This window comes from Lipotes vexillifer, unplaced genomic scaffold (assembly GCF_000442215.2).
Source record: "Lipotes vexillifer unplaced genomic scaffold, Lipotes_vexillifer_v1.1 scaffold239, whole genome shotgun sequence".
NCBI lineage: Eukaryota > Metazoa > Chordata > Mammalia > Artiodactyla > Lipotidae > Lipotes > Lipotes vexillifer.
In genome coordinates this window covers 1,770,451-1,786,915 of record NW_006769620.1, presented here as the reverse complement: position 1 = coordinate 1,786,915, position 16,465 = coordinate 1,770,451, and the positions used below count along the sequence as shown (strand labels likewise).

At 40.0% G+C, this 16,465-nt stretch overlaps 1 protein-coding gene across 1 annotated transcript in view; it reads right to left on the bottom strand.

The window, feature by feature from the left end:
* MAGI1 (membrane associated guanylate kinase, WW and PDZ domain containing 1) overlaps nucleotides 1-16,465 on the bottom strand; it is a 627,906-nt gene that overhangs the window by 134,848 nt on the left and 476,593 nt on the right. Inside the window, 1 exon segment of the mRNA XM_007445682.1 lies at nucleotides 1,580-1,699. Coding sequence (XP_007445744.1) covers nucleotides 1,580-1,699 — 120 coding nt within the window.

Below are 16,465 nucleotides of genomic sequence, written 5' to 3'. Positions count from 1 at the left end.
CGCTCTTCCCTGTACCCTTGCAAAAAATATCAAACCAGAATCAGCATCCCTAAGATTTATGATCATTACTTAACTATTAGCCACTGCCCGGAACAGGGGCAATTATCATATCAAAGTTATAATACCCCTAATAAAACAATAGCCTATTTCGTATTCATCCTTTGTTTTTAAGCCTCATCTTGAAAATGTCACTGGGATCGTCCAAACTTTGAGTTTAGAAAAAGTACACGTGATATAATAACTTGACCTACTTATTATTAATAGTATCATAGTATGCCCTTCTGTCTCAAATAATAACACTCAACAGAGCAATCAAGCTATATTTTCTGTTTTCAGAAAATATAAGTTTAATTCCCCCTCTACATTTGGCTTTGAGCTTGCAATCTGATTTGTAGGATTTCATCCTACAGATTTATTTTCACCTGTGTGAAATGATTTATATCCATGTTATCCAACACAGTTGTATTCTGAAATATTAAAAATGTTTATCCAAAAGGACCAAGTTAAATAAATTATGGTCCACCTATTTGAAGAGATTACACAGCCACTTAAAAAAGAAAACAAGAAGTGCTCTATTACTGAACTGCGAAGACCTGTAAGACATAGTTATATAAAAGAGCAAAGTGCCAAACAGCATGTAGTGTATACTACCTTCTGTATAAAACAGGGAAGAAATGAGAACACACATACGAAACACATATGAGTATGTGTACACTCGCACATGTGTTTATATTTACATTAAACAGTTTCAGAAGGGAAATCAGAAACAAGTAACAGCGGTTGTAATATCTGGGGAAAGGAGAAATGGAAATGAGGCAGGTGGAAGACAGATCTAGGAAAGAGCTTACTTATTGAATACTTCTGAAATATTCTGCTTTATGAACCATGTAAATGTATCAACTACTCAAAAAATACATTAAATAGCAATTGGTGGTAAAAATTGACACTCCAGTCCTTTGAGATTAAGACAGCAGTACCGATAAGGTCATATTTTATGACTGACAATGATTCTTCCTCCTCTTCTTTCTTATACCATACACGCCCATAGTAAACACACACACACGTGCGCGCACATGTTTAAATCAATAAATTAGGGGCTCCCCTGGTGGCGCGGTGGTTGAGAGTCCGCCTGCCGATGCAGGGGACGCGGGTTCATGCCCCGGTCCGGGAAGATCCCACATGGCGCGGAGCGGCCGGGCCCGTGAGCCGTGGCCCCTGGGCCTGCGCGTCCAGAGCCTGTGCTCCATGGCGGGAGGGGCCACAGCGGTGGGAGGCCCGCGTACCGCAATAAATAAATAGATAGATAAATAGATAGATAAATAGATAAATAAGTAAATAAATAAAAATAAATAAATTAAAGGAGAAAACTCCTCGAGTGAAAAAAAAAAAAAAAGTGCTCCACAAAGCCTTATTCCATATTCCATATATTTTATTATTATTACTCCCTTTAAGGTGAACTGCAGCCTCCTATAGATGTTCAGACTTCACTAGTCCACAGAATCTTTGCCTGGATGGCCCTGGATCCTCTGCAGGACCCAGCAGAGAGGTATCCTCACCGCTGCCATACAGATCAGCTCACCTTCATAGGTGCCGACTTCTAGAAGAGTCCCGCTCTGCTCCAGGTCCAAGAACTCCTTCACAGTCAGAAAGTTATAGTCCACGCCAGGCACCTCTCCTTCTCTGGGAGACCGGGTTGTGCCTGCAGCAGACAAGACAAAGGCACGAGAAATCATCAGTCCACTGAAACAGGAAGCACCCCATCCAGGTGTAATTAAAATAACCTGTTCAGTAAGCTGGAGTACCTAAACTGACAGACCCGCCTACTGAGACAGGGACCTGGCAAAGACAACTTCCTTCTAGCAGAAAAGTATCCTTACTTCCATCCTCTGATGCCTGGGCCCCTCAAATCCAAGAAAGAGAAAAACAAGCACAGCTAGGCAACCCAGGGAGATTTTTATCACTTAAAACATGCACTGAATGAAAAGGGTGAACTGGATTTTATACAGATGACATTCACAATCAGCAGCTTTTAGGGATCCAGTAAGTTCTAAAAAAGGTATCCACCTTGGGCTTCCCTGGTGGCGCAGTGGTTGAGAATACGCCTGCTAATGCAGGGGACGCGGCTTCGAGCCCTGGTCTGGGAAGATCCCACATGCCGCGGAGCAACTGGGCCCGTGAGCCACAACTACTGAGCCTGCGGATCTGGAGCCTGTGCTCCGCAACAAGAGAGGCCGCGATAGTGAGAGGCCCGCGCACCGTGATAAAGAGTGGCCCACGCTTGCCACAACTAGAGAAAGCCCTCGCACAGAAATGAAGACCCAACACAACCAAAATAAATAAGTAAATTAATAAATTCCTGCCCCCAACATCTTAAAAAAAAAAAAAAAAGATTAGCACGTTAAAAAAAAAAAAAGATATCCACCTTAAGCTCAGAGCCTAAGGGGTTTATATTTTTATCATAGGCCTCAAAATTCTTGTGTTCCTCAACACATCTGGCAACTTCCAATGTAATAAGCCCTTTGAAGAAAATGACACCCACTGCATAAACACATCACTAGAGAAATTCAATTGCCCAAGATCTGTGGCCGGATACCTCCCAGGGATTAAAAATGTTGCTGCTCTCCATGTAATTAACATGTTTGGCAAAAAGAGGCCACCCATAACTTCTGATGGGAGAAAAAGGACACTGCATTTGTTAGAAAATTCTCCCCCTGAATTAATCTCGTCATTCTCTCAAAGACTAATAAATATAATGATTCTTCTTATGAAATAACACAGAGCCTCTAGAATATTTAAGTCACCCAGCTCAGGTGCTGGGCGGGAGACCTATCAATTTAGCCCAACCTCACCCCAAAGTGTGGAAGGAATATGGTTTACACACAAACCAAAAAAAGAAAATAAACCAAGAAGCAATTACATAGTGTATACTAGGAACCTATGTTCAACGTTAGGAGAGACCAAAAAACAGCAAAACTCATGACTTCTGCTCCTACGTTCAAGTTAGGGGATATGATCAACATGGGTTCATTTTGCAAGGCGCCATTACCTATGGCGCTTTCAGGTCAATGTTTTTTTAATATAATAAGCAGGGATTTTTCCCTACTCCTAATTCTCCCTAAAATAATGAAATAAGCAACTGTATGTTAGCTCCAGTGCTCATGGCAGAGCACAGATTCTGATCATGTGAATTTCCATGCACTTACAGTGGATATCCAGAATTCTCTCAAATCAAAAAACTCAACAGGGCTTCCCTGGTGGCGCGGTGGTTGAGAGTCCGCCTGCCGATGCAGGGGACACGGGTTCGTGCCCCGGTCCGGAAAGATCCCACGTGCCGCGGAGCGGCTGGGCCCGTGAGCCATGGCCGCTGAGCCTGCGCGTCCGGAGCCTGTGCTCCGCAGCAGGAGAGGCCACAACAGTGAGAGGCCCGCGAACCGCAAAACAAAACAAAACAAAACAAAACAGAAAAACTCAACATTGTTGCATATTTCATTCAGGCTAAACACATTTTTAAACAAGCCCCGTTTTTCTATTATCTGAAATTTGAGTGTTATAAACAGCTGCAAACTGTCCATAGAACAATTATATTAGAAATGTTAGCTCATGCCCAGCACGCTGGGACTTTCTGGTAAAGAAGCCTGCTTGTATAGTGTCCAGCAGTCTACTCTTGTAGTGTATACTAATTTGTTCCCATTTCTGGCTCCCCTGACAGATGATGACAAGGCCATTGAAGTGCTTCACAATATTTATATCTATGGTATCAAGCACACGATGGGTATTCCAGAAGCATAAACAGTACCATATACTGTTGTAGAGCAGGTATATAGAATGGGAATGATGTCTGTCATAGTCTGTCTGGCTCACCAGGTTGCGGTCTTGGGCATGTTCCTGAGCTTCTGCTATTTCTCAGTTTCCGCACCTGTGAAATAAGAATAACACTACCTACACTATAGGTTTGTTGTGTGTATTGAGTGGGATAAGACTTTTAGAAGGCTAAGCTCAATAATTGTTACCAGATACATACTTTATGTTACTTATTAGAATGAAATGAGTTGGTAGACTATTATAGTTCAAATTTTATATATACATACAATTTTATATATATTAATACATTACATATATTATTACATGTTTCATTTTTTTCAAGAATTATTCACTAAGGCCCCCATACCTGCTGGGCAGCAGTTTAGGCACTGGAGAAGAAACCAAAGCCCCTACCCTAATGGAATTTTATTATGAAAGACAGATTATAAACATGCATATGGATATACCATATAATTTCAAGGGTTTGAAAATCTCTTAAGAGGGAGGAAGCAGGGTGAGGAGGAGTAAAGCTACTTTAGACAGGTAATCAGGAAAAGCCTGGCTAAGGAGGTGCCACCTAAACTGAGAGCAGCACAAAGGTGATGGGAAAAGCATCCCAGCCTGGGCAAAGGCCAAAGGTTCCGAAGTAGGAATAGATTTAGCATGTTGAGGGAAGGGCAAAATGTCCAGAGTTAACTGTGGAAGAGCAATGGAAAAGAGGTTAGAAATGAAAGCAAGGGGCCAGATGGTGCAGAGGCCACAGCAAACATGTCATACTTTATTCTAAGGATGATGGGAAGCCACTAGAGGGTTTTGAGCAGGATAGTACCATGATTTATTTTTAAAAGATCACTGAGCTAAGGGCAGGAAACAGGCAGAGTAGGAGGGTGAGGTGGGCAAAACTAGAAGCAAGAAGACAAGTTAGTTGGTTACTACAGGGTCCAGGGGAGAAAAAAAAATCAGGGCACAGACAAGAACAGTAGACAAAGGTGACAAGAAGCAGTGAGATTTCTATTATGAATTGTAAACATTTTAAACAGCTATAAGACACAGCCCGCAGGACAGATGTATTAAAAGTACATCAACTCATCAGGCCATGCTAGGTCTATATTTTAAAGACAGAACTTGCTGATGGAGTAGATGGAGTGTATAAGAAAAACAAAAGAATAAGGATTGCCATCTTATTCTCTGACCTGGGCAAATGGGTTCTGCCATTTACAGAGATCAAGAAGATGGGGGAAAGGGTTCTTAGGGGAAAAAATTTAATAAGAGTTCACTTCTGAACATGTAAAAAGTATGAAATGCCTATCAGACACCTGGATGTAGAGAGCTGTGAACAGGTGACTATGAAAATCTGAAAATCAGAGTGGTGGTTGGGCCCTGAACTTGGGAGTCATCAGTAAACCACTGGCATTTGAAGGCAAGAGACAGAAAGAGAAAATCGAGGGGGAGAGAGAGTATAGAAAAAGCAGCCAAGAAGTTTGACTTAAACACAAAAACCTTATAATTTTTAGAAACTGAGAAGAAGAGGAAGATCCTCAGAGGAGATAAGAGACAATAGTCAGCAAGGCGGGAGCAGAGGAGGAGGGTGTGATGCCTCAGAGCCAAGTGCAAAAGCTGTTCAGCCGGCTACTTGGAAAACACAAAGAGTCTACATCATATTGGGAAATTCCAGCGCAGGGAAAGAACAGAATCTCTTTGAAACTTGCTGTGAAAGAATCTGTCCTAAATATGTTTTTTATGGCAACTCTCATATTTGGCCTCCATACCAAAATTCTATTAACTTAATCCACCCCCCCCCCCAAAAAATGAGGATAAATAAGACCAAACAAAAGATTTGTTGGGTTTTTAAAGTCTTCTACACCACACAGTATTGGGGGTTTTTTCCCTCCTATAACCATCTTTAATCTTTGTCACTTCTTCCCACGTTTTCTGAACCAATTTCTCAGTGTAACTGTAAAGACAACAATAACCTCTGAGTCTTAATTTCCTGAAAGGATTGAAAACAATCAAGAACTTGAAAAATGGAACATTTTAAAGGAAAAATGAAAACGAGCAGACATCGTTTTCCCCTGGAAACAAATATGCTTACAAGGACCTTTGAGCAGCAGGGGAAGGGAGTGGGGGCAGGTATATCTCCACCCACAAAACCTTCAGGGTTTATTACCCAGACAAAACCTTTCCACTCTGCAGGCCATGAGGAGGTTTACACCCAGTTACCCTCTGAGCAACCGGCCCTGGGTCTGGGCCCACATGACCAGGATCCATTCAGTGATGCTAGGGAGAAAGGGCCTGGGAGGGGACCCCGCCCCCTCTTTTCTTCCAGCAGAATGACAGGCTGCCTGCTGGACACACGCCTGGCAGATGGCATTTCAAAGGTTTTTCAGGAGCCATCTGGGGTGGGTACAATTATTACAAACCACGCTTCTAACAAAGCCAGAAGGGTTACTTCCTGGCAGAAGAGAAGTAAAACAAATTCTATCATGTTTTTCGGGGACAGCATATTAAAAAAAAAAAAAAAAATCACCAGGCCGACAGACAGAGGTTGCTATAGCCTACCAACACTGCTTTTTGCCAGTCTAGCTAGAAATTAGGCCAACAATATCTTGCACTTATTATGTTTGAACAAACCAACACAGTGCCCAGTTCCTCGCCTTCCAAAAGGGGGGGAAAAAAGAGAAAAAGAAAGAAAAAGCGAGAGAGAGAGAGAAATTATCAAACACCAGGAAAAAAATAACAGCTTCCATTTACTGGATGCTTATGCCTTACGCAAGGTGTTAAGCACTTAATCCATACTGCTGTAATCTAATCTTCCTAGGAAACACAGAAGGATTGTTATTATACTCATTTTTTGATGAGGAAGCTGATACTCAGAGAAGTAAAGTAACTTTCCCAAGGTCACATAACAAGTAAGCTGGGCAGAGCTATGATTTGAAAGTAGGCAATGTGACTTTACTATCCCTCATTGGAAACCACTGTCGGCCAACAGAACTTGCTGCCATAATGCAAATGATCCATAGATGTGAGTCTAACATGGTAGCCACTAGCCACATCCGGTTATTATTATTTTGATTATATACATTTCAGGTGTACAACGTTATAGTTCAACATCGGTACACATGTGGTTATTGATACGTGGCTAACATGATAGAGGAAATGAATTGAAATTTTATCTAATTTTAATTACTTTAGATTTAAATAGCCACATGTGGCTAGTGGCAACTGGACCGGCCAGTGCAATTCTAAACTAGGAGGGCATTTCCAGTACAATGTTCACTAGCATGCCCCCAAAGCACTTCCAGCTCTCAAAATAAAAACAAGAAACATATCAAACTGCAGAATCTTGTACTCATACAGGAAACCCATCCTTTTAAAAACTCTTATATGCTTTGAAAAATGATCTAGTCAAACTGTATGTTTTGTACTAAAAATTCCGTTTGGTTCCTGTTGGCTATGGTCTCTTAGAAAAAAAAAAATTCTCCTTAGATAAATTGTGGCATCACTGTTTATAGCCAAAACAAAAACCAAAAACCAGACCAAAACAAATGAAGTCCCCCAAAATAAGCAAACAAATAAAACTGAGTGCCTATGAATATGGGAATGACTGAATGAAATATGGTAGAGGCACCCTTAGGAAATATATATACATATATATTTTTGCTATATAAAGAAAACTTGTTAGATGTACATGCAGTTACCAGAAAGAATATCTACAATATACAGTGGAGTGATATAAAGTGCAAAAAAAACCCCCCAAAACACTGCATTTTACTGAAAAAGAGGAAAGAAAGCCCTATGGGTGTTGCGTGTTTTATGAGTTAATAAATAGTTAAACGGAGGGAACAAACCCTTAACAGTGGCAACCTCAGGAGGGTGGGTTCAGAAATGGGAAGAGAAAAAAGGACTGTTTCTTTAAATCTCTCTGAATTGTACCACTGCTCACGTAGTTGTTTTGGCACTTTATAAATCAAATAAAATCATTATTTAAGCAAAATCTTTACCTGATCCTTGGGCTTCCTACTCAAACAACTTCAATATTAGCTTAGTCCCTGCAAAAACGCGCCAAAGCATAGAGCCTCCAAGTGAATGAAACACACAATATTTCCCAAGGTTTCCCACCTCATAGAAAGCCAGCGTCAATGTCCCCAACACTTGCCTTTAGCTATGAATAGGAATACAGGACAAATAAAGTTGAGAAGGTGGCACTATTTTTCTGCCTGATTTTGGTTTTTAAACCTCAAACTTTCCATCACTTAAAGAGAGTCCTTTTGAAGTGTTAAAATTTAACAAGATTTGCACCAGAGCAGTGAATACTATCAGGCTTTTCTGCCACCAGATCACAACTTAACAAGTTAATTTGAGCTACTCCCCGCTGACTGTCTCAGTATGAGTCAGCAATGCCCCCAAACGTTTGCCCCGAAAGCTTGAGTGGCTGCTTGCTTCTTGGGCACATTCTATGGTTCATAAACTTTCAGTGTACCTGGCATGACTGACCCTTGCTGAGGAAATCAGAAAACAACCTTCCTTGTCATCAAGCTCCACAAACTATGGCTACAGAAATGAAACCAGGTTCGGAGCTCATTTGCTCTCTCTTCTTATTCTAGAAATTCTCTTGAAATATCCAGTCAAGGCAGCAAAAAAATCCTAGAAATGAGACACTAACATGCTATTTCCTACTGCTATGTGTTCCCAATACCATTAGGTTTCTAGGCAAGGCTTCACTCAGCACCTATCCAACTTGCCTCAAGGCCAGGTTGCTAATACAGTGATCATTACTCTACTAAGATTAAACTGTTAATACTCAAGGATATCACCTGATGTTTTAAATTCATCTGGGCCTTGCTTATCCAAATCTAACGATAAGACTTCCAAAAATTACAGTCATCCCAACCGCTTCCATGTTAAAGAAAGTGCATGATTTTCTATAATAAAACAAGTATTTACATTGCTTGAAATTGGTTAAATATCCAGGATAGCCTCGTACTATTCATTCTTTAGTTGATGGAGACGAAGCAGAGTAGAACATGTTGTTTCCCCAAATTCACTCAGTTACCTGCCACTCACACAATTTTTGCCCTATCTCAGTATCAGCAGTACTACCGACTCAGTATTTTCACTTCACGTCAAAGCTGTTTAAAAAACTTAAATATATTCATGTAACAAGGAAATGCTTAACTGCTACATACCCACTACAATGGATTAAAAAAAAAAAATCTTACGATACCAGATGCTGGCAAAAACATGGAGCAACTGGAACTCTCAAACGTTGTTGCCAAGGATGCAAAACGGTACAGCTACTGGGAAAAGAGTTTGGCAGTTTGCTAAAAAGTTAAACATAAATCTACCATATGACCCCAAAATCACACTTCTAAATATTTATCCTAGAGAAATGAAAACTACATTCACACGAAAACCTACATACAAATGTTTATAGCAGCTCTACGCATAATCAACCCAAAAGAGAAAAACAACCTGAACGTCCTTCAACTGGTGAATGGATACACTGTGGTAAATCCCTACAATGAACTTGGCTAAAGTACAGATGTACACAACAACATGGATTAATCTCAGACAGACTGCGAAAGTCTAAGAAAAGCCAGACTCACAAGGCTACGTTCTGTATAATTCCATTTCAGTGATATTCTATAAAAGGCAGTACTACCATAGGGATGGAGAATAAACCAGTTGTTGCCAGGTGTGTGGTTAGGGCTGACTACAAAGGGGACAGTAGAAGGGAATGGGGGGAGGAGGGAGGAGTTGAGGAGGCCGAACTCTTCTGTATCCTGATTGTGGTGGAGGGTGAAGGACGATGCCATTTCTCAAAACCTACAGAAGTGTATGCCACAAAGAGTGAATTTTACTGCTTATAAAACTTTAGAAAAGGAAACGTTTAACATTACCTCCAGTGAACAATCAAGTTTCAGCCTGCCATAAACAATAACTAAAAATAAACACAACCAAAGTAAAATCATTTCATCTTATCTAGAGCCTGAGGCTCTGAGCCTAAGGCCCACATTATCTTATTACAAAGGGAGATTAACGAACATTAGAAAGTTGTTAGAGACCTATTAGCACCAAACTGAGACGTTCTCCTTAACAAAATTACAAGGATTTTTAAAAAATTACAAAGAAGAGCATCTGCTTAGTATTGTATTAGATCTTCCTGAATAAAAAGCACTCGCTTTTACTGAAGCTTTTGTATCACCTGCTGATCCCGCCAGTGAACACAAGGTATGCACAGAGAATAGAGGACAAAAGACCAACTGACCTCTTCTCCTAAGAGAAAGTGTTTATGTTTAAAACAAGTCCACATGCAGATGAATGGATAAAGAAGATGTGGTACATATACACACGAAATACTACTCAGCCATAAAAAAGAATGAAATAATGCCATTTGCAGCAACATGGATGGACCTAGAGATTATATTAAGTGAAGTAAGTCAGACAGAGAAAGACAAATATCATATTATATCTCTTATATGTGGAATCTAAAAAAATTATACAAATGAACTTATTTCAAAACAGAAATAGAGTCACAGACATAGAAACTTACGGTTACCAATGGGGACGGTGGGGAGTCGGCGGGGGGCGGAGATAAATTAAGAGTTTGGGATTAACATATACACACTACTATATATAAAACAGATAAACAAGGACCTACTGTATAGCACAGAGAACTATACTCAGTATTCTGTAATAACCTATGATGAAAAAGAATATGAAAAAGAAGATATATACAATACTGAATCAATTTGCTGTACACCTGAAACTAACACAACATTGTAAGTCAACTACACTGTACCTCAACTTTAAAAAATGGTTATTAAAAAAAGAAAAAGAAAACAAGTCCCCCATTTGTGTCCTTTCAAATCCACCAAACAGACAAAAACAACCCTATAGTTATTATTATTATCCCCATTTCACAGATGAGAAAAAGTGCACAGAGAGATTAGGTGACTTGCCAAAAATTGCACAGCTAGTAAATGGCAGAGCCAGGATTTGAACCCAAGATTCTACTGCCACAGAGCAGCCAAAACCCCTGTATACCAAGAAGACACTGGGTATAGAAACAAACTAGCCGGGGGAGAGGGATAGCTGAGTCTTCACAGCTCCTCATCGCCTGTCCTCATCAAAGAAAGTTTGTGCTGACTGGAGTTAAGGCTGGGGGAGAATGCCTGACCCCTCCCCCCATGACTTCCTTAATCCAAAACCTGAGCTCCCAGGAACTATTTCTTACTACCTCTTAATCAGAATAATGAGGTAATTCAGGCCAGAAACCTCGGAATAGGAAAGTCAAGTAATGACTTGAACATGCATATTAACCATTCTTCCTCTTTGATGCGGGGGAGGGAACCTTGGCACATACATATTCGCGGAAATCCTGCATTCATTAAAAACAGGAAAGGGAAAATTCTCAAGCTGTCATTGAGTCATTGCAAACATTCAGCATTCAGGCAATAAAGAATAAGATCTCCAACACTCGATACATCCTTATCAAAAATCAACCTTGGAGGATTATTTTGAGGCATCTTTGTTCAGAAAGGAATTCTGAAAATCAGTAATGCCGTAGTCTAGTCCTAAAGACTGTCTATCATAAAAAGGGATTAGATCAGATAGACTTTATTATGACAGGTTATACTTTTTACTTTCTCTGAATTAATGACAGCAATTGTTTGTATAAAATGGAATGAACTAATGCCAACGATTTCAACCAGGTAATTTCAAAAGCATGTGAAAGAAAATGATTATTTTGGTGAAAAGCTACAGTTAATGAAGATATCAAGTTTCCACAAATTAGGTGATTTTGCAAGCCCAATGCTAAATGCTTCTAATCTTCGGCAGCTTTCTTTCTTCAGTTTCAAAAAAAAATAATCAAGAGTGACTGCCAATGAGCAGATAGTTCCTTTTGGGGGTAAAAAGAATGTCCCAAAATTAGATAGCTGGAATGGTTGCCCAGTTCTAGAAATATAATAAAAATGCTGAATTTTATGGAGTGTACAATGTCTATCAATAAAGCTGTTAAAAACAATATTGCACTACAACAGAAAGTAGTCTCTGTCTTCAAGGATATTACAATTCAGTAGAGGATTCAGTAGAGTATTCACATTTCTGTGAATAATATGCACATGGCGTAATTTATTCCTCAAGAGCAACCTGCTTTCATTAGTCCTTCCAATATACGAACCAAGTGCAAGCATGAGATCAGAAATTACAGAACATGTTATATTATTTTCCTAAAAACTGCAGGGGTCTGGAGTTTTCCCAGAAAGGCCAAATAGAGAAACTGTTATGAAATCTAAAATCACACTTGGTGAGTTCAAATTCCAGCTCTGATATTGACAAACTGTGTAACCACAGCCAAGTTAAACATTTTGGGCTTTGGTTTCCTCATCTCTAAAATGGGGTAATAATAATACCTGCCTCATAAGGTTGTGTAAGGATTATGTAAGACAACACATATAACCTGCTAGGCCTGGTTATAATCTGCATTCTGTAAACATTGGCCATAAAAACAAAAGCATCATCACCATCACCACCACAACTCCCTCCTTTTTCTTTCCAACCATTTTGCTTTAAAAGTAAAGAACCTAACTATTGACCCTTCATTATACTGCTACCTCGGAACACAGGTTTTCTGTACATAATGCCTAATTTAATTCTCCCAGGAGGGACATTTTTTTCCCACAAAATTTTCACAGTTCACATAATTTTCTATCCTTAATTATCATTTTTCAAAGCCTCTCACACGAACACACACAACTCCCAACCACAACTCTTTGGATTGTCTTTTGCTAAGAAATCATAAAGTCAACTCGTTCTGTGAATACCATAATTTTAATCATTTGTCATTAAGCACTGGCATCTGTAAGGATAGAGAGATGCCTATTTACTGGAATACAGTGTCTGAATTTGAGGCCCTCAAGTCCCCTAATTTCACGTAATCGTGATTCATATGATTAACTCCTTCTCACTGAAAGGATGTAATATTTACTTATCGAAGAAATATTATACACCTGGATATAAAGAGAGAAATCAATTTATATCTAGTACCAAGAGCGAGCAGTTATAAGAGCAAGTCAAGATGGATATAAGAAAAAAGGAGTTTGTATTGATTTTAATAAATACACTGGTTCTCAGTTGACCTAGTCATGACAGTTCTTAAAGCCTTCTCAAGTATACAGACTAATAGTCATCACCATGTAAATTTTACTTTGGCTCTCATCAAGTATATACACTGCTATGTCAAAGTAAACAAAAGGAAAAAGTGTGTGACGGAGGATATGAGATGCTAAAAGAATAAAGAGGAGCTGGGTACAACATTAAGCGCATACCAAAGATATACGGTACCACTTATGTATCTCCTTACTGAAACACACAAGAGTATGGCCTTTACAGTATAAAGGAAAACGTAGTGTGAACAGTAAAATTTCTAGGATTATGTTTCAGAACAGTGTTGAAACTGAGCAAAAAGCATAAAAAGCTAGTATTTCTGTTTTTTTAACATGTACTTCCCCTCTGCCTTTTTAATTTTCCTAAATACCACCATTCACTTTGAAAAGGCTCTACTGGCACCCAAAACTCTGATTGGGATTGACATATATACGCTAATATGTCTAAAATGGATAACTAATAAGAAACTGCTGTATAAAAAAATAAATTAGGGCTTCCCTGGTGGCGCAGTGGTTGAGAATCCGCCTGCTAATGCAGGGGACACGGGTTCGAGCCCTGGTCTGGGAGGATCCCACATGCCGCGGAGCAACTAGGCCCGTGAGCCACAACTACTGAGCCTGCGCGTCTGGAGCCTGTGCTCCGCAACAAGAGAGGCCCGCGACAGTGAGAGGCCCGCGCATCGCGATGAAGAGTGGCCCCCGCTTGCCACAACTAGAGAAAGCCCTCGCACAGAAACAAAGACCCAACACAGCAAAAATAAATAAATAAAAATTATTAAAAAAAAAAAAAAAAAACCCACTTCCTTTAAAAAAATTAAAAATAAATAAATAAATAAATAAATTAAATTAAATTAAACAAAAAACAAACCCCAAACTCTAACATTCGAAAAGTGTCTTATGAGCCAGGTCTGAGGAACACAGCATGTCGACATCACTTAAGGATGGATTCCCAGGTAGCTGAATTCACTCCTGGACTCTGCTATTGCTCATAAGCCACTTATGTTTTTCCCCCATAAATGATGACACAGGCAGATTCCCAGAAAACTGATTTACCGCCTTGACTTCCCTGCCCTGGGACCATCCATTACCTTATCTAATGCTTGCCAATTATCTCTCTAACTATGAGTCACATTCCAGAAAAATACGGACCGGGAGCAGCTACACAATGAGGCAGACTCAGCTGATGAACTGTTACTGCCCTTCTTTTGCTTAGTTCATTTCTCAGCGAGCAATTACAGTCTCACATTATGTAGTACTTCCCTTGTCACAACTCTGGGTTGTTTTATGTCATAGACCACACTTCCGAGATGGATGAGTCACATAAATGATTATCTTTCACTCTGACTGGTAAGCCAAGTGAAGTAGATTTTAGAGGTGCAATTTAAACACAAATTATGATTATTATTTTTTGCGGTACACGGGCCTCTCACTGTTGTGGCCTCTCCCGTTGCGGGGCACAGGCTCCGGACGCGCAGGCTCAGTGGCCACGGCTCACGGGCCCAGCCGCTCCGCGGCATGTGGGATCTTCCCGGACCGGGGCACGAACCCGTGTCCCCTGCATCGGCAGGCGGACTCTCAGCCACTGCGCCACCAGGGAAGCCCCAAACACAAATTATTAATGCTTCTAAACATTCGCTTGGAAAAATGTAGACAATGATGAACAGAAGTCTGTGCTCACGTGTTATCACCCACACTGACTTTTAAAGGAACTATTTCATCAGAAAACTATATGAGGTATTGAAAGGTATTACTAGAAAATGAGTGGCCAGTTTTGAAAAAGTAAAACCAAGTAGAAATGTTTATTATTATAAGGTACTTAGAATAATTACTACTTAAAAACTATAAATTATTCTATGCTTTCTAATAGAAATTGTCCCTTTTCAAACAAGCCTTATTTCATAGATGCCAGGTGAGCGAAAGCGCTGCCTTCCAAACAGGCCACATGATTTTTAGCCCACAGACTTTTCCTCAACCCAAGAATGAAAATTATACCATTGTCATCTACACCAACTGGACCTAGTATGAGTCTGGATAAAATCGGGCCAAGGATCAAATCAACGACTCTTTATTAAAGACAGAAATTCTAAAATAGATTCATTAAAAGGTAATGACATCTTAGTTCTGACCTACGAACAATCTAGCCTTAGAAAAAAATGAGTGCTTTCATTTGTTTTTGTTTTATTTCACACCTATTAATTAAACATCGTATCACACAATGCTTACTGATCCTCACTCTCGAGTTTCACCTAATTCATCATCCCTGTCAACAGCGCCTGCTGATCAAGGGCAGGGAGAAGGGAGAGGCAGTCTTTATTTCCTTGATCTGGCAGCACAGGTACCAATGCCATTAGCTTCCTGTCAGCAGGTGAAGACCTGGGGATGTGACAGATGATCCCAGAGCTCTTACAAAGAGTTTTCATCAGACACCTGCCTCTTAACCTATTTACCCAGCAGTTACACTCTCACTTTCTAGGAAACCCACATTTTTGCCCAGAGGGAGCAAAGAGTCAAAGTTTTAAATAAATCCAAAAGCTACCGCATGGGCTTCCACAGGCCTGGCTTCCCAAAACAAAACCAAAAATAAAAAAAGGTAAAAGTATTTGACTGAGCCAGCTGGGAAATCCAGAACGCCTCTTCTGCTCTCAACATGTAATACACATTACATCTGAAAAGAGTAATAAAAGATTAAAGCTATCCATTTTTAAAGTTAGTGAGTTTACAAAAGTCTGTACAAAAAAATTTTTGTTTTACCTATGTAAAACAGGAAATGAGACATTTAAGAGGAAAGAGAGCTTTTATAAACCTTTAAATGAACAGCAACTAATGTCAATGAATGACATTTACACCAAATTAATGGAAAATATGAGAGTCACAAAATAGGACCCAATCCAATTTGAGGTAGAAATGGCTACATTAAAAACTAATAAACTTTACTCTCTTCTCTCTTCAGATATACAGAGTACATGCTCTACAAAATTTAGAACCCATAAAAGAGCACAAAGAAAACAAGCATCCCCACCATGCAAAAAGGAGCATTATCAATATGTCAAAGGTTTGAAGTCCCCAGTCACCACTCCAGGCCCAGGGATGAAGTCCAGGCATCTTCAGGTCAATTCTCACTCAGCCAACAGAACTGTCCCTAGCCACTGCAGGCTCCATTACAATCAACACTCAGCAACCGCCGGCCAACCCCTGACAAAGGGAAAGCACTGCTATTTTCCACAGCCGCATTAGCATGCCTGCCACTATGATGCCTCAGTTACACAAACACTAAATAATGAGAGTGAGGACACGTCACAGAGTTTATTGGAGGAAGTAGTACTGACTGATGCACAGTTCAGAAATCTTTCCATGGAGTCCAGGGACTGGAATTATAAACATTCCAAAATTTATCAAAAGCAATTTCTTGCCTCAGGCTTGAAGCTCTGGGTCATGAAACAGGTTTAACAGTGATAGTGGTAACAATAAAGAGGAGGAAGAGGAGGAGAAGGGCG